The sequence below is a fragment of the Pezoporus flaviventris genome, unplaced genomic scaffold (assembly GCF_033815535.1).
Source record: "Pezoporus flaviventris isolate CSIRO_AGI_PZ_B2104156 unplaced genomic scaffold, CSIRO_AGI_Pfla_v1 ptg000016l, whole genome shotgun sequence".
In the NCBI taxonomy this organism is placed as follows: Eukaryota; Metazoa; Chordata; class Aves; order Psittaciformes; family Psittacidae; genus Pezoporus; species Pezoporus flaviventris.
Genome location: NW_026892564.1, coordinates 1,840,634 through 1,865,309, shown reverse-complemented (window position 1 = coordinate 1,865,309; position 24,676 = coordinate 1,840,634). Strand labels below are relative to the sequence as shown.

Here is a 24,676-nt window from a genome sequence, read left to right as displayed (position 1 = left end):
GACTTTCACACTGAAAAGCAAAGGATGGAGGTTAAACAAATAACTGGATAAATCTGCTCAGAGGGATTTGCTTTTCTAATTGCAAGATAACAACTTAGTTAAAAGGAAATAATTTGTTACACTTGAGTTTTTTCTAGCTATCTGTGCCCATTTAGTGATTACAAAAATAAACATGTTCCTTGCTTTTTCTCCATGTCCTAGGAGACAATTGGTGAACCTTTCTATTTGCTAGTGACAACCCTCAATCAGAGGATAAACAAAGGACCTGTTGACGCAATAACTTGCAAAGCCCTGTACACGCTGAACGAAGACTGGCTGCTGTGGCAAGTGTCTGAATTCAAAACAGTGGTATGTTTGCCAGTTTGTGTTCCCTCCAAAAGTGGACGACTACAATGTTTTCTCTTTTTCTGGGAAGCTAAATTAAGGCTCTTGAACACTAAGGTGATGGTTAAGTACCCAGATAATACAATTGCTATTGCTGACAAAGTTTCAAAATGAAATAGTATTTAGCTAGCTGGTATTTCACCACTATACATTTCACAAATAGCACTCTCTCCTTACTTCACAGTATGCCTTAATTGCCAAAGGTTAGGTTTAATGAAGTCTCAGGGTATTAAAATTCCTTCTTATTCTAAAATGTACTACAAAAATATAAACGTATGCTTAAAATTTAAACTAAATTACACTTTTCCAATGAATGAAAGGATGGAATGCAGAGGTTTTGTTTTTCTATTGTATTTACTTGTGGCTAGTCTTCAGGCAGCAATAATTTGCTGTGGGTTTCCATGTTATTAGCTCCAAATTAGCAAGGTTACACTGTGGTGAATTTTACTGAGTCGCTTGGTTAAAAACAAGGGATCTGGGAAGTCTGGCTGAGTTTCTGAACTTTACCATAGGTTTCTTCCCTTTCTCAAAGCAACTACTAAGTGCTTCCTATTTTACACTTTTACCAGGAATTCTTTGAAAGCTGGAATTCCCTTACTGATTGTCATTCTGACACTGAGGAGAGAAGGGACGGCAAGGGTTATTGCACTTCAGAGCACGTAAAAATTGCGACTTTCGAGTAGGAGGTCTGAAAAAGGTTTTCAGAATAACCAGAGTCCTTTTTTTCACAGAATTTCCAACTCATTTTGAGTCTGAGAACTTAAAAATCTGCATCTCCAGTCATTTCCATGGCTTCCTCACTTCTTAACTCCTGGCTTCCTGTCAGGGTTACCAGACGTACGTAGGAGTATGAGAAGCGCGACTGAATAGTGGGCTTCAGAGCTTGGGATTCAGAGCAACTGCAGTGGTAGGGACACTGCAAGTGCTGGTGGCTTTGGAGGAGAATTCAGTCCTTTTCAGAGCCCATGTCCTGAGCTGCAGGTAGTGCTGGACCTTCCAGGTCTGCCCATCTTGTTTTGTGGGAATAACCTGAAGATCCTAAGATACCATGCATACGTCAGTAGACTGCGTGACCCTGGAAATTTTGGCTGGTCAGCAATCCCTTGGGCTTGGCTCACTGTGTCATGTAGGAAGCTCACTGAAAGCACAAGCTTTCTGTGAAACATTTTCTGCTGAAAGCTCTTGGACAGACAGATTTATGGTCAAATCTTCTTATAGTAATTTACAAAGCTGTTATTGGAAGTTTCACGTGAAGGTGCTTCAAGCTAAGTTACCACAGTGCGCATTTGGAAAGGAAGTCTGTGACTAAAAATTAAATGCGTAATACCGTGTTTTTGGTTTCCTTGCTTGTGCACTGCATTCTGGCATGAATTTGGAATCCAGGGTAAATTTAAGTATATGCTATATATATCCATAGGATACAAAACCAGTAGTTATGCAAAGCAACAATTTGCAAGTAAGCTCAATATGGCTGTTACTAGTAGACTATGCAGGAACATCTGGTCGTGTGGAATTGATTGACTATTTCTTATTTATAGCACAAATTCAAGTTGAGGGAATTGTAGGGAGATGTCTGACTCTGAAACTGCTGAACACTGCCTTAAATACGTTTTTCTAGTGTTATTTCTATGCATGCAGTCACTGGTAGGGTCTTGTGGGCAGCCTGCAATGAAGGGGAGACAGAGGAAGTGGTCTGAAGGACTCTGTAAGTGGGGAAGGCTGTTTGCAGATGGATGAGGAAGTGAGAGATCAGATAGCCTTTCTCAGATGTTGTTCACTGCCTTTGTATCCCAGCTTTTTAAATAGGAGATTATGATACTGTTACAGGGTTAATAAATTAGCTTTCCCCACTAAGGTTCAGCAGTTTGTTCAACTCAGTTGAGAAGTGACTGAATGTTCCCTTTAAAACCATCAGAAAAGGAGGGAGGATCCTGCAGTAAAATTACAGAGATGGAGCCCAAGGACTCTAGTTCTGTCTGGAAAGAGAAACAGTTTTGTTTGGTGTTTTGTATAAGATTTACGCTGGAAACTAAAACTGTACTGTGATAGAGATTTAAGTGGAACAGCAAGGCTTTCTGGGCTGAGGAAGCAGGCCAGCTATGAACATTTTCTCTTCAAGAATAGCTTTTAACAGGATGCTAAAGTGGAAGGAGTCAGCTTTTCTTCTCTCACTAACCATTTCACATGCAGTGCAATGACATGAAGGACCTGTGAGTATACAGAGAGGGAACCAAGTATTTTCTCCTTTCTTTGGAAGAAGATTTCCACCTGAAGGATTTTCTAAATGGAATAAATCCTGAGCAGAGTTTTAAAATGCATTTGCACATTTTCTCACTGCAGTTACATTCTGAGTATTGTAGTATTTTGCTGATATTTTATTTTCCCCCTTTCCACAGACCCACAAAGCAGTACATTAAAACCTACTTGTCCAGAGCAAAGTATAAAAACAGCCAAACAGCCAAAGTAAGGGGGATAAAAAGATACTGAAGCACATCTGTAGACATTTGATGTCCAGATTTTTAAGCTATGTTGGCACTTGAAGACACAGGGCTGCATTTGCTAGGAGTTCGACACTGAAATCAGTGGCAGGGCACAAACAAGGGTGTAGGCATTCTGCATGCAAATTGTCCTTTCAGGATTTGGATTTCAGTTTCAAACCAGTACAAGTAGGATACAAACAGGCTCCTAAAAATTAGGGGGAGGTCACACAGGTCTTCTCCTAAACACTATGCAGATAAAATCTTGGGGCAGAAGAAGGAAGAAGCACTGGACATAGAGAAAGAAGGAAGGACAGGAGAGATTTTCTAAATTTCAGGCCATCTGTAGGAAGGAAAAAAGAGAACTGAGAAACATGTTGGTTTTGAATTGTATCAGAGCTGTCCCTTGGCTGAGCCCCATGCCTTTTTTTATAAAAGGCCACAGACCTCAGGACCAGCAAACCCTGCTGTTGTTATCCTTCTCTGCTGGAAAGGGTCAGATATTGAAGAGAGATGAGCTGCTCAACTAAATACTCAGGCAGAGGAATTGAAGGAAAGATGCTTCTAAAAGCACTGGTCCAGTATGAGCTGAGGAGCTGTTTGGTTTCATGCTGTGCTTATATTTGAGTACTGAGAAATAAAACTGCCTTGAAAGAGACTTGGATGTGTCATGGAGCCTTTTCACGGGCCGAGGAAGCAAGCCTGCTTTCTTACAGGCAGACAAGCAGCTGCCCCCCTCTGTGGATAATTCACCCCATGACTGATGAAGAAGTGCAGTGCACAGCTGAGTGTTAGCTTTTCACTAAAGTGTTTCATTTTAAATAGAAACGCTGTACAATGCCAGCCTGGCATGGGAGAAGTTCTTAGTGGCATCTCTCCTGTGGAAAACCAAGGGAGACTTCTTCATTTGGTAGACTTGGAGCTTTGGCATTTGTTTGAATAGTCACTGCTTATTTTAAAAAAGGGATTGGGGCTGTTGAATTCTTTGCTAAAATGAGTTTGCATTTTAGATGGGAAGAAATTATCTAATTCACCTGTTCACCAATAACCTTTTATTGAAAGTGAAGCAAAGCCACGTGGTGGAAGGTTGTTTAAAGTATGCAGCTGCTTTATGAGTTAAAAGAAGGTTGTTAAAAGAAGTGGGAGGGCTGTAGGGGAGTAAAGCAGAGACAGGGAACCCAATTTCCTAGTAAGATGCCATGGTTGTGGTATTATTAGGCACGCTTTGTGAGAGATAGAGAAGCTACTAGAAGCATGTGACATATGGGGATTTTTGTCAGCAGAGAATGAGACAACAGCCCTCTCTAGGAAGCCAGCAATGCAGATGTTGGTTCTGGGAGAGTCATCTGAATTAGATACAGATTGAGTATCGTGTGATAGCATTGAGAGTACAACCCCTGCTTTGCATAGTCCCTATCCAGCCTACATTTAACTCGTAACTTTTTTCTCATGCCAATTTGTTAGCTGTTCTGTAACCTCTTCATGGGTAAGTGTTCTGTTCTGGCTGCTACAGAAGGAACAGAAAATCAATCTGATTTTTTCTGTTCATTGTATTTCATAGTCTAGGAGATAGGGGAGTAGGTTTAAGGCAGTTTCATTGTGCTTTATGTCATGGTGCTGTCTCCTTCACCTCAAATTCTCTTTTACCAGTCAAAAGTTTTTCTTGTTTTTTGAGTCTGTCTGCTATATGGAAAACTGCTTTGTTCACATGCACAGCTAAATAGAGAACAGGCTAATGAGTAAGAGCCCTTGAAAATCCCAGATGATTTTTCTTGGAAAAAAATTTGTCAGTATCACATTTCTTTATTAAACCACATCTCATTTATTATCTTCTATGGTTATGAATAGCTTTACTAAATAAATCATTGTTTGAAATTAATTTTCAAGAAAACTACAAATATGAAAAACCATCTGTAAACATTGGCTTCAAGTATCATTATTTCTGCCACTGCAAGAGTGGAAAACATGCTTTTTCAAATTTGCTCCTGTCTTCTACCTAGATTCCAAGCCTGTTCCTATAGAGGTAGTTGCAGGTGCTTGCTGGTGCTCCTTGAGTAGCCTTTAACAGTTCTTGCAACCTGTCTTAAGCCTTTGCTGAAGGGCACTGTGACTTTGTGTTGCTAATCACTAATTCGAATGCATAGTCTCGACTCGAGATATTACTGGGTTGAACCACACGTCCAGTAATTTCCTCCTGAATCTTCCCCTAAGTTGACTTGTATTTTCATTTCCTTTGGAAAGTGAGAGTCAAAAAAAAGGCCTGATGATGTTTCCTCATGACTTCCATGTGTCCTCCTGTCATTCCTCTTAAATGTTTTCTGACCTTCAGAGCTGATCATAAAAGGTCTTTCATAATTCTACAGTAATTTCTGATTCTTTTTTCAGTGCTGCACTTTGTGTCTAAGTGCAGTGATTGTGACTGTCAGGTTCTGATTAACGGTTTCCAAAGTCAGGATTGTGCTGTCAGACAGGTTGAATCTGATTTATGAAAACTTCAGCTGCAGAGGGAAGACTTAGTAATAATTGGCTCTCCTAGCTTCTCATCAATTGCTACATCAGTTAAGATTAATTTCTGCAGGAAATCGTTTCAGCAAAACTGTCTCTCTTGGTTTAGGGACTTCTGTGTGTTTAAATATTTCTTCCCATCTGACCACTTCTTTGAGTGGTAAAGTGTTGTTATTATCCTCACATTGTGGATACTTTTGATTAAGGAGTTCATAAATTACTAGTATTCCACCTACATAAAGGACTGCTGCTCTCTTTTTACAGTCCTGTCATCCTGCAGTGAGTTGAGTGAGGACGGGAGGACTGTCACATGCTAATAACTGAAGAGGCAGCACATTTATGTGTGATCTCTGTGAGAGCATGTGCTGAAAAGGAGATGCAGCAGAAAAAAAGAGACAGTTTCTCTTGACAGTCTGAAAGGAAGAGGAAATTAAGCAGTTACATGAATATTGCAGTGCAGGAATAATGTTAGAAGGAAAGGATCAACTAAAGGAAGGAGTGATTCCGAGGATGTAAAGACAGTTCAAGGTCAGTTAAAGTGTGAGCAGCTACTCCAGAAAGATCAGTTTGGAGACGAGAAGAGACAAGGACTTCGATTAAAATGAGGTTTTTCAAAGACAAAATACAGTTGGTCCCTGTCCACATTTTTGTCCTAGAAGACCATGACCTCAGGGCAGTCAAAGTCAAGGGCAGGACTGCTGTCTGTTCAGTTGGTCTGTGGGCCTAACCAAGCATGACTCCCTCATTCCTGTTCCAATATATTTTTTACTAATTTTCCGCATGAAATGCTGACCTGAGGCATGGCATCCAGTCTGCTTCTCCTTGTGCAGGCACCATTCCCACATACCTTCTTCTTCTGTTCCATCTGTCCTTTCCATGGACTCATTTTCTCCACAATTAAACGTCTTGGTGCCCTGATTAAGTTATTCTCTGTTACTTCAATTGCATCCTACAGTCTTTATTAAATCCTGATCTTCCGCATTTTGCAACCCTGGTTTTAATCCTCATTTTGCTTCTGTAGAAACAGTGAAGTTAGTTCATGTCTCATTGGACTACTGTTTTTCACCACCAGTGTGTTGTAGTTTCGTCTTTTGCTGGGTAGTAAAGCAGAAAATAGCATTTTACAACTATTGATAACTACCCATTTTTCTAAGAAGAGAGAAAAGTTTTCCCTGCAGCAACCTGCACAGAAATTCTTTCTTTCACATGACAGCAGGGAAAAAAAACATGTTTAAATTGCTTCCTCTTTTAACAATCACTCCTTCACTGAGTCACACCTGCAGTCCTCTCATTTCACTCAAAAGATACAGATTATACCAGAAGTGTCCAACAGCCACAATGGTTTGAGTATGTAGATTTTCCTGTGCTTCTTGCAGTCAGGTGAAGGCACCTAAAACACTTGTTTTAATTCTGCCCCAAGACACCTCCAGCAGTATCTGTGTAGCTGAACTGTGATTTCCTGCAAGGAGCAGGCTGTGGCACTGCAAATGATGGTTATCAATGCCCTGCACTAGCAGTTCTGTGTTTTCCCCTGCCTTTTAGCAGTTGATCTGCCTGGTCTGACCAGAAGTACAACCTGACTGAAAACATTCCCTGGATATGGTCACACAGACTCATTGGCACCTTCCTCTAGCCCATACTCACCTTGTGGGCAGCCTAGCAGATGAGTTGTGTCCCAGCTAAGAGCAGCTGTGAGCTAAAGGGCAGGGGTGTGGGTGTTTGATCTGCAGCGATAACTTAACAGAATAAATCACACTTTTTGATGCACGCTTTGGGTTCTGTCTGCTGCAGCTTGCTTTCCCTTTCCTTCTGTTTCTGCAGTAGCCCTGTCCCTGCTGCCTCTAGAGACACGGCTGTATGCAGACACTGATGTCTCCAAGGGAGGTGTATTTTTTTTGTATGATACAAGGCACTCAGCATAAACTGCTGGTGTAAATACGCATTTCAGCACTGCTTCCTCTCCACTCAAAATCAATCATGCTTACCATGACAACTTACTTAGCAACCCTATCAGATCTGTAGTTGCTTAGAGTTTTGCTTTTAAGGCCCTCATTTTAAATAAAAGACATGCTCTTTTTAGAACATGCATTGTAATTTTTCCTGGTCTCCTGTCTTTTTTATTTTGTTGATAATTCACTGAAATACATTTGCACAAAAGCAGAATACCAAATAAAGTTTTGGAAGTACATCGCTGTGTATCTTTGATCCTTTGGACACGAGGAATTCTAAATGCTTCACTGTGTAATTCCTTCATAATCTTCATTTGAATTAGCTTAAATAATAAATATGCTGAAAATCTCTCAGGTTTGCTGTCAGGAGTTTGTAGGTTTCCCATGTTCCCTGTAAGTCAGATGTGTTTTTTTCCAGACAGTGAACATTATCTTTGAAAAAATCCCAGAAAATGAGAGTGGAGATGCCTGTCAGACAATCCAAGTTAATGTTCTGGACTGCGACACCATTGGCCAAGCCAAGGAGAAGAGCCTTCAGGCTTTCCTTAATAAGAATGGCTTTCTCTATGGTCTTCAGCTGGATGAAATTGGTCTTGGTAAGAGAGTGTCACTGTGTTGTATTTTCATGGTGTTCGCTCGTCTGTCTGTGGAGTTTTCCTGTTAGGAATTGCTACTGTTGGCTTTCATTTCTTTTTTTTTTTAGCATTTAGGCAGAACATAGCTTTTGTAAGGAAGTTATAGGGAAATACAAGATCATTTATACTCCTGCTTAGAACATTGGAACTGCATCTGTTTCGCTTCTGCAAGGATTTGAGCATGCAGTTGACAAACACGTTATTTATTGAACACATGTAATGTATATGTTCCTTTTCTGGGTTAAGTAAGGTGGTCCATCCACCTCAATACAGGTGATTGGTAAATTCTGTCAATTAGATGGCATGTCATGGTTACCAAGTACTTTAGTCCCTACCGGCTATCCCTCCTACCACCGTTCCTTCCAACAGGCCTATGTTTCCCTTGATCAGGAGAACCTGCAAATATAGTTTATTTACAGCCAGATTAGGTTTATATAATAGCTCACAAGTGACTCACAAAGATACATACAGTATCTACAGAAGTAAATTAGGCCATTCCAGCAAATCAGTTGAGCCATCATTTCTTGTTGGGTTTTCAAGAGCCCAAGGTCAGATAAAAGCCTGAAGTTGCCACCATGCCGCTTCCACATGCTCCAACAGGAAATCTAACAGTCTTGTACAGTGGCTTGTGAAACCTTTCTTCTGGTCCCAATGTGGCCATAACACCAAGGCACACTTGTGCAACAGAATAACTAGATCAGGTGAAAGCACCTCCAAAACCTCTGCCTTGACCAAGACAAAGTGAGGCACCAGTAGCCTGGTGGAAGCCACCCAGGCTGTTATCCCAGAAAACAAATCTGTAGTGTGGGAGTGCAAAACCAATCTTGTGTGACCTAGCACAAGGACAGAGAGAAACAGCTCAGTTGGGAGCCACTGGTCCAAAAATAATTAGGTGTTGTTTTTCTTTACAAACATCTGTGCAGTGAGAATGCCATTAGAATGTAATTGTTTTCTGTTGCTGTCATACTGCAGAACTGGTGTCTGAGGAGCAGCAAAGAGAACTGTTAGATATTGATGGTTCCTCTGAAGTGATGGAGGATGGGATAAGAAAGCTAAATACCATCGGTCATTACGAGGTAAGCATGGAAGCCATACCAATGAATCAAGAAGCAGTTTCTCCCCAGCTCCAAAATGCTGTCTGCACAGAAGTATCTTGATTGATCAAACTGTTGAAGAGACAGCTGAGCATCGTCCACAGAAGGAAAGAGCTGTGTGACACACAACTTTCTTGCCAATGAGTCATATGTTCTCTGTTAGTTTTCAGAGGTTTGCTTGCTGCAGGGTTGTTTGGTTCAAGCATATCAGATAAACTGTTACTGCTGTTGAGCATTTCAGTTGCCCGTCTAAGGCATTTCCACTGACACTAGTCAAAATAGAGGGTGATGGGCTGAGGTAACATGTTCAGCAGATGATTGGTCTCAAATGATACGGGAGCTCACATTTTGATGCTTACATATAGATTTTAGAAATTAGGTTATCATGTTGAGTGCGTTTAGTAAACGTTCTTCGTGCCTCTTTGTTGAATCTGAAAGTCTGGCTCAACACATAGTCAATTTTTATTTAGTTAGAAGTTTTTCTGATGAGTATATGTGTGTGCCACGCAATGCAGTATGGTGCTGAGAAACCTGAGCCAGCCTTGAACACATTGCTCTCTGTGTGAGCAAATACAGTGCTATACACAGAGAGAAACAGGGGCTCCTAGGAGGACTGTTTGTAGCTTGAGCAGAGCACAGGGCTGCTCAGAGCTGGAGCAAGCACATTTGGAGTTGCTTGACAGACAGATTTCTGGAGGCATTTTTTGCTTTCCTTACCTTCTGGTGAGGCAGCAGTGAACTCAGGTGTCCTGAGTCACCCTCCAGTGTCTTAAATACAGCTTGTCCTGTGCCTCTCTTGAATCTTGTCTATAGATTAACATGGGGCTTCCTCCACTCTGTTTGTAAAGATTCTGTACAAATTAAGACATTGCAGCAAAGGTCAAAGTAGATCTGAATATGATTAGGTGTTTGAACTTCTGTCTAATGTGGTAGTACCCACCCTTTTTACTACAGGCAGCTGTTACAAGTGCTCCCTGATTTTACCAGGCAACTTTTTGCACTTCCTGAGCTCATGCCATGCCATGGTGAAAGGTTGACATTCCTCATGGCAAATGAGTCTGCTCCAGTTGGTCAGTGACATCCCTGGGTATCTTTTCCCAGCCCTTGTTTTTGTTTGAGGTTTCTGCAGGCAGATGCAAGTTAGGTTGGAGGCTCAGCTGTTCTTGCAAAGCTGTAACTACACTAAGTATAGCTTAGCAGCTGCCTCGTGGAAATTGTACTGGGTATCTGTCTCTTAGATATTTTAGTTCACTTCTTCTGACACCGACAAAATCATGTACATGTTAGGCAGAAGCTTGGTGACATTTTAGGCAGTGGCTTAGTGTCAAGTATCAGCCATTACCATATATAGTTTATTTTCTTGTATGTATGCATATTAATACAAAAAGGAGTGTAAAGATGTCCAGTTATCACGACAAAGGAACATTGCATGCACAGTATGAGGGCAGTAATGTTGCCTGAGGAAATTCCAACTTACATTTCAACAGTGCTTGAGTTTTGTGGCAAGCCTGATTTTTTTCCTTTTATTTGCCAGACTTAAATGTTAGAAAGGAACCAGGTTTTTGAAACTGGGAAGTACCCTCAAATCTTTTTAAGGCACTGGAGCATGAGGGTTGTGCTGTAAAGGTCCCAGAATCACCGGTCACTCCGGAAAAAGCAGACTTAATTTCTATACCGATTTTAAAATGTTCAGGTAGTGGATGCTTGAATGTTTGTGTAGTGTTTCTGAGGGAACCAAATCCACTGTACTCTTATTGGACTTTCATGTGTCTCTGACTTACATACTCCTTTTGTTCTAGCTTTTTGCTCCTGGTAGGGTTACTGATGTGATTATTCATGAGGTCTGCACTATTTGCCTGAGAATAACCACAAGCCTTGACAAGAAAGTTGCTGATTATCGTGATGTCCTATTTCCCACATGAGAAGAGAGCTAGAGAGCCACTTTCAGATCTGCTTTCCAAGTCAGAGGTCAATTTCTCAATCTGTACCTGCATTGCATGTTCCAGGAGTAGGCACAGCCCCAGATAGCAAATCTGAATGATCCAGGGAGCTCACTGACAAGACATGAATTACAGGGAGGACAGCAAGCCTGAAGAACAAGGAAGAGGGGTAGAGCCACACTACTACATCTTCTGTTTTGCAAAGTAGCAGTACTCCATGTTGGGTGGATCCAAACAGATCTCCCCCCTCCCTGTTTTTCCCCCTCAGTAACACACCTGACAAAGTAAAGATGCTTTGAGGTGCCTATGGGAGCAGCCCACCGTGAAAGTGTAAAGGCAGCAGGATATGAAAAGAAGGGCTATTTTTTTATTTAATTGGATCACACTGTATGGCTGTTGCAAGCGGTGGCTGCTGCAGCAGTGATAAAGATGGGAAAGCGTATTCCGCTCAATGCTAAGAGCATAATGTATCCCAGAAATAAAACCTGAAGTGGGGACTGGGATCATGGCTGCGCTGCACCAGCGCCTCTGGTTCCTGGAGGGAAGCACAGTTCTCCCACTGAGCTCTGCCTGTCTCCCTCAGGACAGGAGCCAACACATTTCAGCATCGAGCTGCTCTCCTGCTTCTTGGAGAGGGAGTGGAGCGCGCATATTGCCCACGTTGCTGTGGGGTAGGGTGAGCTGCTGGGTAGCTGTGCTCCTGTTTACCTATCTTCAGGGCCATGTAGGAAGACTCTCTGGGTTTGTGTTACCTCACAAGCCAGACTTAGAGCATATTCTCACTTGTAGTGTGTTTTAAAGCACTCTGTGTTATCTGAAAGAGCTCTTGGAACACTGTGATAAACGGAAACCCTGCAAAAAGTCATACTTATAAAATAGATTGCATTTACTTTCCAGGAGCAAGTGTAAGTGCAGATTTCTTTGGCGCGAGACACAGCTCTTGATAGAGTATCTTAATGTTAAAACTGGTTTCTTCCACCAGGCTGGCTGCCAAGGAGGTTTAAAAAACACTTAAATTATCTTGGCAGAGATCCCTTCCTAGGACTGGCCAGTTGTTTTTGTAATTATAGAGGGAAGTACACAGCACTTGGCAAAACACAGTATTTGACAGCAGAGCAGTGGTGTAGTTCTCAGTAGGAGCTGGTTTTGCATGACTCTGATAATAAAAGCATGACTTGTCAGTTTCTGTTAAAGATAATAGTTACTATCCTGGCAGCAGTGTACATTCAGGGAAGGAGGAGGTTAGATTTTTCCTAGAAATCACCAAGTAGCTTTATTCGGATCTTGACCTTACAGTGCACAGGGCGTAAGTATTTTGCTCAGTTTGAAAATAGTTGGGAGCACCAGGCTGGACCCTCAACATGGTCCCTCCATAGGGCATGGAGGGAATGGACTGAGCTGAAAGAAAGGGGGACAGAAGAGAAACCATCCTTGTGTCCCCCTCCCTTCCTCACCTTCCTGTAAGAGCCTATTGCTCTGGAGCCAGAGAATTCAATCAGGGCAATCTGTAGAAGCAGCACGAAGCAGTATGTGAAAATGAAAATGTCCAAGTGGGGGCTGAATCAGAAAAACCAAAGAAAGAGAAAGGTGTTAGAGGCCGGTTTGTTGGAAGAGCTGCCTGCATGCCTTGCCAGGTAAGGCTGACAAACTGCAGCCCTGGCTGCCTGCTGAGAGCTGCACACACCATGGTGAGAGCAAAGCAGGCTGGCATGCTCTGCAGTGCCACAGACTGAGGGACAGAGGAAATGAAACCGAGGGCTTTGTGAATTCTTCCGTTTCAGTGTGATGTGTTTGGTTTTATGCTTTCAGATTTCAAATGGAGCAACCATTAAAGTCTTTAAAAAGAAGGTGACTACCCGATCAGGTAACAAAGGAACTGCAACTTGTTTAATCTTGTGCGGAGAATGGGCTGGGAATGCAGAGAGCTGAGCTGCGGCAGGTTGTATCTTTGTCATAGGAGGTCAGAAAAAACTGGTACTTTGATACAGCTGAACCAAATGAAAAGCCATGTTACCCTGGCTCTGGGTGTGTGGCAGGCACAGGGGTAGTGGGAAGAGGAAAGGACAGAAAGACTTACAGTTGTCAGCAAATGAATCTTGAAATACTTGGAGATATAGACTCATAGGCAGCAAAGCAGGGCAGGGAAGCACAGGTGGCACTGACAAGACCAACACAGGGAACATGCCCTGCTCCAGTGCCTGGTGGTGTGCATCATGGATATAGCGGTGTGCTGTCCAGAGACAGACATAGCAGAAAAATACAGTTTGGGAGCTTATTCTCCTGACTGTGTTTCTGAAAGCTTTTACTCTGCTGTCTCAACAGCAGGTCAGGAGTTACAGGGTGCTTACAAGGGGTCAGTTCATCTCACCTACCCCTGTGATGCTGGTTGCTCCCACCCCAGTTGTGACTTGGAGGAGGTGTACTTTCTGAGCCCTTGGGGGAAAACAGACACACCATCAAAGTGGACATGTAAAGTTAGGAGAGATGTGTCCCTGAGGTGCAAGTCACTGGGATGGCATTGCTCTCTCCCTCAGCAAGGACAGGGCTGTCTGTTCTCAGCCATTGCTTTCAGGCCTGACCTCAGCCTGCCTGCACAGAGTACTCTTAGACTAAAGAAATGCAGTCATCTCGTGTGCTGTCTGTTGTCCTCCTTTCAGAGGAGCTGCAATTTGCTCCCAGCTTATTCCAGCAGCAGATGATGATGCCCTAGCTTAGTGGTCAGAGCTACAGGCTGGCACTGGGGAAGTGGGCAAGGACCTGTGTGTTTCTCTGAGGCTTCCCCACACTGCAGGCAGGAAAGCATGATGCTGAGCTTGCTTGCTCGGCATCCTGGCATGAGCAGCCCAGAGCCCAGCAGCATTCAGAAGCATGTAGCTGTGTGTTTTATTAATGCCTGTTTACTCTCTGCTTTCTGTTGTTTAGATGTGGACTACTCGGATGAGCACTGTCATTTGGTGAGTTCCATCATTACACTGTTAAGTGGGGGATTTAACTGAGCTGTATTTATATCTGTGTAATCTCCTTAATCTCTTCACGACAGATTTTACCAGACTCCGAAGCAAACAAAGATGTGAAAGGAGCAGGTCACAAGGGAAAGCAAAAATTCAAAGTGAAAGAAATGTACCTGACAAAGCTTCTGTCAACCAAGGTAAACTTTAATGGCCTTGTTTTGAAGAAGGGCTGGTGTTGGGCTTGGCTAGTTTGCCCCAACAGAAATAGAAATTAAAGCAGAAATAATGCAACTTCCTCTGCATACAACATTGTGCTAAATACGGATTGTGACCATTTGCAAAGACAGACACATTTTCTAATGCTAGAGCTGTAAAACTATCCACTACTCGCACTACCTGCTCAGTAAGCACAACCTTTCTCCTCGGGTTGAAGAAAAAAGATAATTATTGAGCTTATAGAGAGTGAATTTTGCCAATGGGTCTCATGGGGTGTGAACAATCCCTTCTGGAGAGACAGTTTAGAGTCAACAATCTCCTGACTTTCTACTAGAATTTCCCCAGCTTAGAGACAACTTCCAAGACCTGAGTTTCACAAAATACTGCCCATGAAATTAAATCTTCTAGGGTCTCAAATTAAGCATCCAAAGTGACTAGATTAATTTTAAAAGCAAGGTCCTTAGGATTTATAATACGATTACCTAATTTACACAATGCACATTTTTTAGGAATAAACCCTGCTCACTGCCTCCAGTTTCTGACTTAACTCAAAAGGGTTGTAAAACTCTTTGCAACAGTATGTTAAAATATTAATCAGTGCACAACACCGAGAGCTGTGTGATACAAGAGGCCAGAAGGGATGGTGATTATGGCCGCCTTGCATTTAAAAATCTATCAATCATTATTTCAGACTGGTCATTTCTCATTAGCTGTGGAAACTAACATAAGCCCTTAGGTACTGCTGGAGTAAACCAGTAATATCTTATCATGGAAGACTGGAGTACAAAAGAAAAGATCAGGCTCTTAAGAAACAGCCCTTTTAAAAGGTTTTGAATTAATCATTTCATTCTCCAAAGGAGAATAATGCTCCAGACAACAGTGCTGTGATATCCTCACTGTGAAATTCCACCCATGATGCACACTGCACTAAATGAAATTGCATAGAGCTGTGTCTCTCTCTGTCTCATCCATACATGCACACAGAAGCAATTGAAGAGTCTGTAACATGAAATGAACTGGCCAGTAGCACATTGAGGCCCTGGGGTACACTTGAATCCTTCCTGCTGAGAGAAGACTGAGCCGAACTGAGCTTCAGAACAGATGTGAAGAAAAAAAACACAGAACAATGTTCTGCTTTGTTTGTCTCTACTCATAAATACTCTGTGATGATGTCAGTGAGTCCATCAGCAACCAAACCCTTGCATTTGTGAGCCAAATAGCTTCACTTCTGGATCAGAAATGCCCATTTTTTTCAGTTCTTCTCTCTAATACTGGTGTCTCCGTATGCCACCCAAAGCTGTTATTCCTGAATTAGATCAAGCGCCACAGTTCCTTGGCTGTGAAGTGTTGATGATCACGTGTGTTCAACATGTGTCACAGATGGCACCATGAAGACCAGTGCCCCAGAAAACTGGTTAAACTTTCGCTCACCTCCCTTTCACTTCAAGTCACAAGGTTCAGATGCCTTTAGCAATGGTGCCCACAGCATCTGAAGAGTTGACGTCTTTGATGTAATGAGTGATTCCTTCCACCTATGATTTATCACAGAGTTCACCACAGTCCTCATGTTGGTAAAGTGATAGGACGTGTGACATGTGAAAGCAGCTCATTATGGTGTATTTGTAATTTCTTTTTTGGTATTGACTCTCCTGTTTACCAGTAATCCGTGGGCTTGGTGTTTGCCGCAGGCATATTATAGTTCCTCTGTGTGGTTACCTTGGGGCATGCTCAGTGCCCTGAGACAAGAAATCCAGTTCTTTGCTTTTGTAACAATAGCACTGTTCCTTTTCTTACTTTTCAGGTTGCAATTCATTCGGTTGTTGAAAAGCTCTTCAGGAGCATTTGGAGTTTACCCAACAATAAAGCACCAGTTGCCATCAAGTATTTCTTTGACTTTCTGGATGCCCAAGCAGAGAGCAAAAAAATTACTGACCCTGATGTGGTCCACATATGGAAAACCAACAGGTATGATATGCACAGGAGTGCATGCACCCTCTGAAAATATAGTGGCAAAGGTAGAACAGGTCAGCTGTCACCAGAAAAGTAAGATTTTTGGCATGTCTAGGTGAAGGTGTGGTTTGGCTTTGTAGATCCCATTAAATTTAGTATGTTGATTTTAGTAATTTTAGTATATTGACAGGACACTGATAAAAACCACCATAGCTTCCAGGGCTTCTCAGTCTGCATACTGACTTCACACTTAGAAGCACCTGCAGGTTGAGAGCATTATTTAAAGATGGAAAGCTGACTGACTGATGTGTGTGCCCCCTGCTCCCTTTGTTCCCTGACCCCTTTTTTAACATGAATAGGCAGACCAGAAACGTGCTTCTTTCCATGAATGCAGTGTAATTAAAACACCATTTCAAAGCAGCTGTGTTACCTGAGCGGTTAATTTTAAACATGCTTGTTCTTTCTCTGTCTAGTCTTCCTCTTCGCTTCTGGGTGAACATACTGAAGAATCCCCAGTTTGTCTTTGATATTAAGAAGACTTCACATATAGATGGCTGTTTGTCTGTAATCGCACAAGCTTTCATGGATGCCTTTTCTCTAGCTGAACAGACACTGGGGAAGGTAATGCTGCCCTACCATTCTTTTGCTAACTTCTCAATCAATGCCTTTTTCAACTGCATAATGATTTAGGAGATGGATCTGCTGACACTGGGCGCAGAATTGTCTGGTTTAAGCTGGGTTTCCATTCTTTGTTGCTCCTTCTCATAACACCTTGAAGAATTCACTGGAGTGAACACATAGAGCTACTAGAATGCCTTATTTATAGTTAGCTGCTGCTTGTCTTCTCTGCAGTTAGTTTCTCCACAGTGTGTTTATAGAATATGTGGAAGAGGGTGGAAATGAGAAAAACTTAATGAAGTTTTAAAGAATTTTTAAGCAAAGGTCTAGGAAGTATTAACATTATTTGATTAGTCCAAATTTTGTCTGCTGCACACCAGTGTGCAGGAAGCACACATAGTAAGCTCCTGGCAGCTGTAAGAATACTTGAAAGAGCTCTGAAGTTTGAAACAGTTCCTTTCACATGTATTAGCTGCTCTCTTTTTATATGCAAAATTATGTGCTGGAGTAACAAGTCCAGAAATCTTACATTCAGAAGTTCTTCAGTACGTTGTCCAGAACTCCGGGGGTCAGAAATACTTCATTTTTTCCCAAGGGTATTTTCCTTTTCTTTGGACCACAGCAGGAAGCATTTGCTCAGGCTCATGCTACCAAGAAATACAGTCTAGAGATTTTTTTAGCCTAAAAAGATGTATATAAAAAAGGACTGATTTCGTGTGTGATCTGAACCAACTGCTCATGTGTTAAATAACAAATAATGTGCGTATTTATCTTACTTTAGCAGTGAAGTGTAATGAGTTAAAACTAATCACATCACTTAATGCAAAAGCTGCAAATGAGCATGCTCTGTTAGGTTTGTGCTGAATATCCATTGCGAAGTACTGTTGATACAACAGTTCCGTTAGCCATCTGTAAAGGGATGCTGAAACCTCATAAAGGTTTGCAATGCAGTAAACATCCTGTGGCTTTTTAGTACTAAAATGTATTTACTTTCATGATTTTCAGCCTTTTACCTTAAAAGCTTGTAGACACTTAGAAAACAAATATTTAAATCATTTCATGACATGGTGGAAACAGTAGTGACAAGGTATCACGTGGCTGTGTCATCTATTCCCCGGAATTTAAACTAGAGCAGTGACAGGAAACTACCAGCACCCACTTTTACATTCTGAAAACATGGTTTCCAGGCGGGGCTCCAGCTCCTACCACAGACATCAGCACTTATTTCCTCAGATGAGCCCAAAGCTACTGGTAGGTCTGTGCTGACCTGAGCTGCTGAAGCCCTGGGGAAAAAAATCAATCCCTTTGGCTGTGCATGCCTGGCAGTCAGCTCTCTGTGCTTGTGAACCCCTGAGTGAAAGGAATAGTAGGGACCAAAGAGTTTGAGGCGATCCTCTGCTGTGACACGTTACCCTAGGGAACTTTGACCAGCACTGCTGTATGCTGTGTGTAAATTGGGGTGTCAGCCTCAAGCCCTTTGGTTCAGCTTTCACAGTTTTTCAGGTCTGAGGAGAGGTGAGGAGGAAGAAAGAATGAAAAATATATCTAAGGGGCAGATGATCATCACTCCCGATGTCAATAGAAATAATTATATGGCAGCTGTCATGAAACACAGCGCACTATTCCTGAGGTCCTGCATCTGTGGTTCATCTTTATTTCAGCCTTGATTCCTTGCATATAACCACTGCAAAGAGAAATGAGTCACACAGAGAACAGACACAATTAGATGCAATTAACTGTGTGGAGGTGGAAGCTTAGGAAATCTGTGCTGTGAAAACTGACAAAGCTTCAAATATTTTCTTTTAAGGAAGCACCAACAAATAAGCTTCTCTATGCCAAGGACATTCCACACTACAAGGAAGAAGTAAAAGCATACTATAAAGCCATCAGGGATCTGCCTCCACTGACCACTTCAGAGGTTGAAGAATTTCTGACTCAGGAATCTAAGGTATGGCTGAGAAGCAGCAACTTCATTTGCTTTTATGGTAAGGTTTTTAAAAAGGAGAACTATCTGAGCAGAGCTGTTTTCTGTTTTAGAAACATGAAAATGAATTTAATGAGAATGTGGCCTTGAATGAAATCTACAGATACATAGCGAAATACCATGAGGAGGTAAGCATGTCTCCTATTCCTGCTTGACCCCTTAATGTCAACTTGCTACCTCAGGCTTGAAAGTTGGACTTGACAAAAAACTGGCCCATGTGAGCCACTGAGTGCCACTTCAGAGACAGCTGTGGATGCTTCTCCTACTGAGCTGAGCTGTGTGGGCCAGAGCAGCCCCCACAGTGGCTGGAGCCCCCAGCTCTCGGAGTGGTCACAGGCCAAAGGTTTGTAAATGCACCTTTACTGTCACAGTGCGTTTCACAGAGATGGTAGCAGCAAAATTCTCTCCGTGGTTTTGAGAAAGTTCCTATGTAAGCCTAGACTTCCTGTTGCACTGTGTTTGCAGGGTATCTGCTAACGCCTGTCACAGCTCCTGTGCATGCGCTCCATTTCCCTGGAGATTCAGAAATCAGACAAGACTGTAGCACCAGGGATCTCAGTTTAACAGTCAGTACAAACACCCCAGCGAAGCACGCTCAGCCTTACAGCAAGAGGTGTCTGCTCCTTTCCCATCATAGCCCTCTTATGCTGTGCTCTAATAGTCTCTCTTAAAGAAGCTCCAGCTTCCAGTCCCTGCTATTGCTAACAAATCTTTTCTCAACTGAAAGCATTTAGTCACAGGCTACCTCTAAGCAGCTTTGTAAGAAAATCCTTGCCCTCTGCTTTGCATGGTAGGATTCTCCACTCCATTTTGCTCAGCATCCTTAACAGAGGCTGCGTGTGCCTGCGCAGGGAGGCAGATAAGAGCCAGCTGGGGCGTGTTGCCTGAAAGCCTCATTACCGCTTCCAGCAGGTTGTCTGGGTCTCCCAGCAACCAGACCTTGCTCTCTTTCATGCCCAGCAGCACAGCATCAGCACTTACTATAATCATTCAGCTCTCAGTCACCTGTTAGCTAGCTTACCAGTTCAGATCTCTAACATCTCAAATTATCTGGGTTCAGCATCACATCTTCACCTCTTAAAAGATGCTTGGAATGATACTCAGAGTGGTACTACACTTTATTGAGCTCATTAAGATTGTTGGTAGAGGAGACTTCAGAATACTTTCTAATCTTGTTGCCCCTTTATTTCTTTTTTGAAGCTAGTACTAGCTAAACTTACCCCGTTCTTAAAAGGAAACCGTCCCTGTGCTCTTCCTCCTCTGGCTTTTGACTGGGAGCAGCTAAACCTCATTCATAGTTCACTGAGACCTCAGTCACTTTGTAGAGTTGCCAGTAAGGAGTTTCCAGACAGCAGGAGTGCGCCTTCCCATCCCCTGGGCCAGTGCCAAGTGGGCCAGTTAGAGGAAGAGAGGCAGTTTGCCCTCAGATTATAGGGCAAAGGAAGAGAAATAAAGTTTCATTTGCAGATCTGCTCTAGGCTAAAACTGGAACACTGGCCTCGCCTCGCACTTGAAGAGATGAACATGTGTTGGATTTGTTGGGGTTTTTTTGCTTGGCTCTGTCATTCTTTTTGTGGAAGTGTTGCAAATCAAAATGACTTGAAAGGAAAACTACCAAAAGAAAGTGTTAAAGTCAGAAAAGAATGTTTGCATATAGTCAGGCATTCAGATGGGTTTTTCTGCCAGTAGTTGTTAGAATGCAGCAAAGCAGGCTTTAAAAACCAGCAAGCAAAATAAGCACTGAAAAAATTATTCTCTTTTCTGCTAATTGTTAACAGATTGACAGCAAACTCGAGCGAGAACGGGGGTTTGAAGATGTCCAGAAACAGCTCCGGCAAGTAAAAGCCTTATTCGACGAAAAGAAAAAATGCAAATGGATTTGAGCAGAGCTCTGACTCACAGTGTCACTGTGGGGGATTTTAAATAAGTGCTGCTGCTCCCAAAACTGTTCTGACTGACTCTATGTACAGGGTTTGAAACATTTGGACACTCTTCTCCACTCTGATCATTCCAAGTAATACCTGCATTTGGGAGAGAAGTACGGGCAGGGTTACATATTCAGACATGGGCACATGAAAGCAAAAGTGCATCTAGAGTTGGCAGGGCCAGCATTTTTAGGTGTTTGAACACACATACATACCTTTTGGTTCCAAAATACTGCCTAAGTGAGCTTTCTGCTTACTTAAAAACAAGCTCATAGAGGATGTGCAACACATCCCATGTGGACTTGTAAGCTGCTTAGCTCTTTGTTTTGTAAGAGAGAAAGCTGATGTTTCACCACATCCTCTTCAGCAGCCTTGACAAAATGTGAGGATGAGCTCTGGCTTCAGAATACGGGTCAGCTGCAGTTTCCTTCCTTACAGACAAACGTACACTGATTCCTGACTGGGGGGGGGAAAACCCCACACAAAACAGCACCAAAGTGACACTTACGACAAGTGTGTTTAGCAGAAAAAGTAGGTCTGAGGTTTGAAGGGCAAATGCCACACAGCTGGACTTACCTTCCTTAAGTTAGGATTTTCACATCCAAAGTGAAGCGAGCCACTGAGCCTGGGGAGAAGCTTTTGAAGCAAGGCACTAGCCTGGCATCAGTCTGTGTTTACATTTCTACCGTCCCATCCTTAAACAAGCTGTAACACACTCATGAGCAGCTTCACATGTGCAACCTCTGTGCAGCTGCACCCACATCAGGCCACCCCTGCCATCTGATGAGGCAGCTGACGAGGGCTGCACTTCGGTGCACAAATCTGCAGCCGTGCTGACTGTCCTGGCCAGTCTTGCCATCCATGTACAAGGGCCTCACAGATCTAAAGCCAGCATATTTTTTTTTCCAGGCTTTGTCAAAAAAAAAGTGTTAGTTTAATAATATGTGAGACCTGGAGGGCTCTGTGTATGAGAAACTGCTACAAATATGAGAGCTGGGTTTGGGGAGGGGTGATGGACCTCTGCTGGGGTGGTTTTGAGGCCTGGCCGGTTTAGAAGGAGGACATCCATTAAATTTGCATTGGTAGCTAAAGCCACACCTGCTGGAGAGCAGGTGTGTGCCCATGCTGCTGAGATGAGACTGGTGCAGTGGCTACAGTGCAAAGCCATAGCAGCTGTGGCTCTGCTGCCACACCAGCACAGTTCTGCCCTCCACTACAGAGCTGAAATGGTTAGTTGCTGTGAGCTCTGCTCCAGTCACAGGGAGGCACATAAGGCTACCACCTGCCCTTAGATTTGAGGTAAGGTGGTGATGAGCCAGAGCTACCGTTCCACAGTTCCCAGAGGGCTCCACCACTGGGGGTGAGTGGCATAATACAGTGGCCCACGGGAGCAGGAAGAGCTGTCCGTACCTTGGTGAGGCTCCTGTGGTACACATGGCCCAGGTGTAGTATAGAAACCCCGTGCTGGGCTGTGACCAGCTGGAGATGCCTATGTGGGGCTCCCAGGCAGTGGAGCCCTCAAACCATTTCCTACTGTGTGCTGCTGCTTTGGAGGAGCCCAGAGGCTGCAGAAGAGCAGAACTGAAGCTGGCTGGTTCAGGTGTGAAGGCCTCCAGAGGCCAGGGCTGGGCCCAGCGCCGGCACATGCTAACCACGCTTTGGCAGAAGCAAGACCGCTGTGAACGTGGAAGACAAGGAAACACAAAACCACGTTGCCTACTGGTCTGCCCCCTCCCTACGACGTGATTGCACAAGTTGTACCTCTTGCATATCAGAGAGGGCAGCCACTAACCCATACTGTGATGGCTTTTGTTTTTGTTTTTTAGTTTTAAATTCAAGTCTTACACTTGCTGTTACGTTTACACTTTATACTTGATGGAATGTATGGCTTTGTTCAGGAAACTGCACTACGATGTTGCAGTACTTTCAGCAGTTCTCTTTGCTGCCTGGCACAGTGTATTTTGATAAGTTTTAATTTTAATTGGAAGAAAACACGCCACTCCTAACCCTAACCTATCTTGCCCACTGTCCTAAAGGAATGGCCCGTGGCTTGAGTAGCACTTAAGCTTAGAATACCTGTACTTAAGGGCTTGATTTTTATCATTCTTAACCTACCACTTTAAAGCAGCAAATAACTAAAGCACAGTCATTAATATTAAAGAAGGGGCATGAGCACATTAATTACTCTTTCCATTCAGCCTGAGGTTTCAGCAGTTCCGTTCCACCTCAGGTGTTTGCTGGCAGTGCATTGGGATGAACTGTGATAGTTTTGTTCAACAGTAACTTTCTGTACAGGCAGAAAACTAAACCCCAACATTTCTGCTTGGAAAAAAAAAAAAGAAAAAAGATAAAAAAAAAGCTGTAAAATATAATGTTTGCGTGGGTCTGATCCTGTGAACTTCACTCTATGTGTTTATATGATGAGGGAACAAAAATCAGTCCTATTCTGTATTTGTACTACTGCTTGTTTGCTACAATAGCTTTAATAATTTCTAGAGATTAAGTATGTGTTGAAACAGGCCGTGTAGCTTTAGCCTACAGCCTGGAATAGGATTATTGCCTTTTATTCAAGCCTCCTCAACAGCGTCACTCTGTTAGTAAACCATTTAAAGTCATGTTGGGACTTTGTAACCCATCAAGTGGATCTCACGAAGTGATGTGAAGTATAATGAAGTGATTGTGGCTCTTTTTGGTAGGTTTGGGTCAGCACACAAAACATTGGCACACCTTCCATATCCGCACCTCGCTCTTACTGCTACACAGACAAAAAAGAACGACCTCTGAGTAAAGCTGTGTTATGGCAACCTAACAGTTCTAACAGCAGTCTCTGAAATGAAAGCAAACTTCTCTTTAACTTATGTTCACATGTTTACAGGCAAACTGGTATGGCAAACAGCATATTTTCTAACACTAGCTTACAGAGCATTACTTTGCAGACATCTAGTTTAAAGTCTTACTAATGTGTAAAGTAATTCCTGTTGTACAGAAGTTAACCTGTTGTTTAAAATGAATGGTTAAAAAAAGTGCAAATGACAAATACATGTCGGTGTTTGTATGGGTTTATCTAGAATAAAATGCATTTGGAGGTTATTTTGATTGACGTGTGTTATTTAAAATGTTTAAAAACAAACAAGCACAGCTTGTAGCAATGCTGAGGTCACGCAAGGAACAGAGTTTAAGACACTGAATGGCAACCCTGAGGAAGTATGACTGCAGTTCCAGCCCCATGAGGTTCCAAGGGAGAGAAGAGCCACATGGATCAAGACCGTGCATGGCAAGCCTCTTCTGCCACTCTGAAGTTGGAAGGTACTGAGCTGCTATGACCTCCCCACAGAGCTGGAGCAGGGGGCTGCCAGCAGCCTTTCTGCCTTTGGGAAGCAGCAGTAGCCAGTGGCCCCTTCCCACAGACTTCAGTGACCACCATGTCACTGCTTCAAGGTGCTAAGGCTGATGATACTCTTAAAAAGCTACAAGTGTTAAACCCAAGGATAACTGATCACCCTGCTCTCAGGAGAGGCTGCTGCAGGGACAGGAAATTGACTCTTCTGCAGAGCCAGACTGGCCAAGGAGCCCACCACCCAGAAGGTAACCATCATTCTTCCCCATGTGGTTACCCTTTTTCTGCCCCCAAGGCTTTCTCACATTTATATAAACTGCCCTCCCTGCCCTCCAACATCAGCTGATGGCCTACTGAAAACCACACAGTGGGGGTCAGGGTCAGGGCCTAACATGCAAGACTGCCACGAGCCAGTTCTTGGCCCCCGTTGCACACTGGTAAATCAGCAAGCCTTAGCTTGGGCAAAGCTAGCTCCAGCCCAGAGCCTTATTTTTCCCAAATTAATCCTGCAGGGGAGGGTTGAAATAGCTGCTGTTACTTCTAATCACAGAATCAACTAGGTTGGAAAAGACCTTCAAGATCATGGAGTCAGACCATTGCCACCACTAAACCATGCCACTAAGGGCTTCATTCACACATTTTTTCACACTTCCAGGATGGTGACTCCACCGCTTCCCTGGGAAGCCTGTTCCAATGCTTGACAACCCTTTC

At 43.0% G+C, this 24,676-nt stretch overlaps 1 protein-coding gene across 1 annotated transcript in view; it reads left to right on the top strand.

Annotated features, from left to right (window-relative positions):
* Nucleotides 1-23,718, top strand: part of PLXNC1 (plexin C1) — a 71,668-nt gene extending 47,950 nt beyond the window's left edge. The window contains exons 21-31 of the mRNA XM_061454600.1: nt 202-348; nt 7,734-7,911; nt 8,923-9,026; nt 12,794-12,848; nt 13,907-13,938; nt 14,025-14,132; nt 15,953-16,116; nt 16,575-16,722; nt 18,527-18,667; nt 18,757-18,831; nt 20,482-23,718. Coding sequence (XP_061310584.1) covers nt 202-348; nt 7,734-7,911; nt 8,923-9,026; nt 12,794-12,848; nt 13,907-13,938; nt 14,025-14,132; nt 15,953-16,116; nt 16,575-16,722; nt 18,527-18,667; nt 18,757-18,831; nt 20,482-20,586 — 1,257 coding nt within the window. The 3' untranslated portion in view covers nt 20,587-23,718. The remainder of the gene's footprint in view (nt 1-201; nt 349-7,733; nt 7,912-8,922; nt 9,027-12,793; nt 12,849-13,906; nt 13,939-14,024; nt 14,133-15,952; nt 16,117-16,574; nt 16,723-18,526; nt 18,668-18,756; nt 18,832-20,481) is intronic.
* The last annotated feature ends 958 nt before the right edge of the window (nt 23,719-24,676 follow it).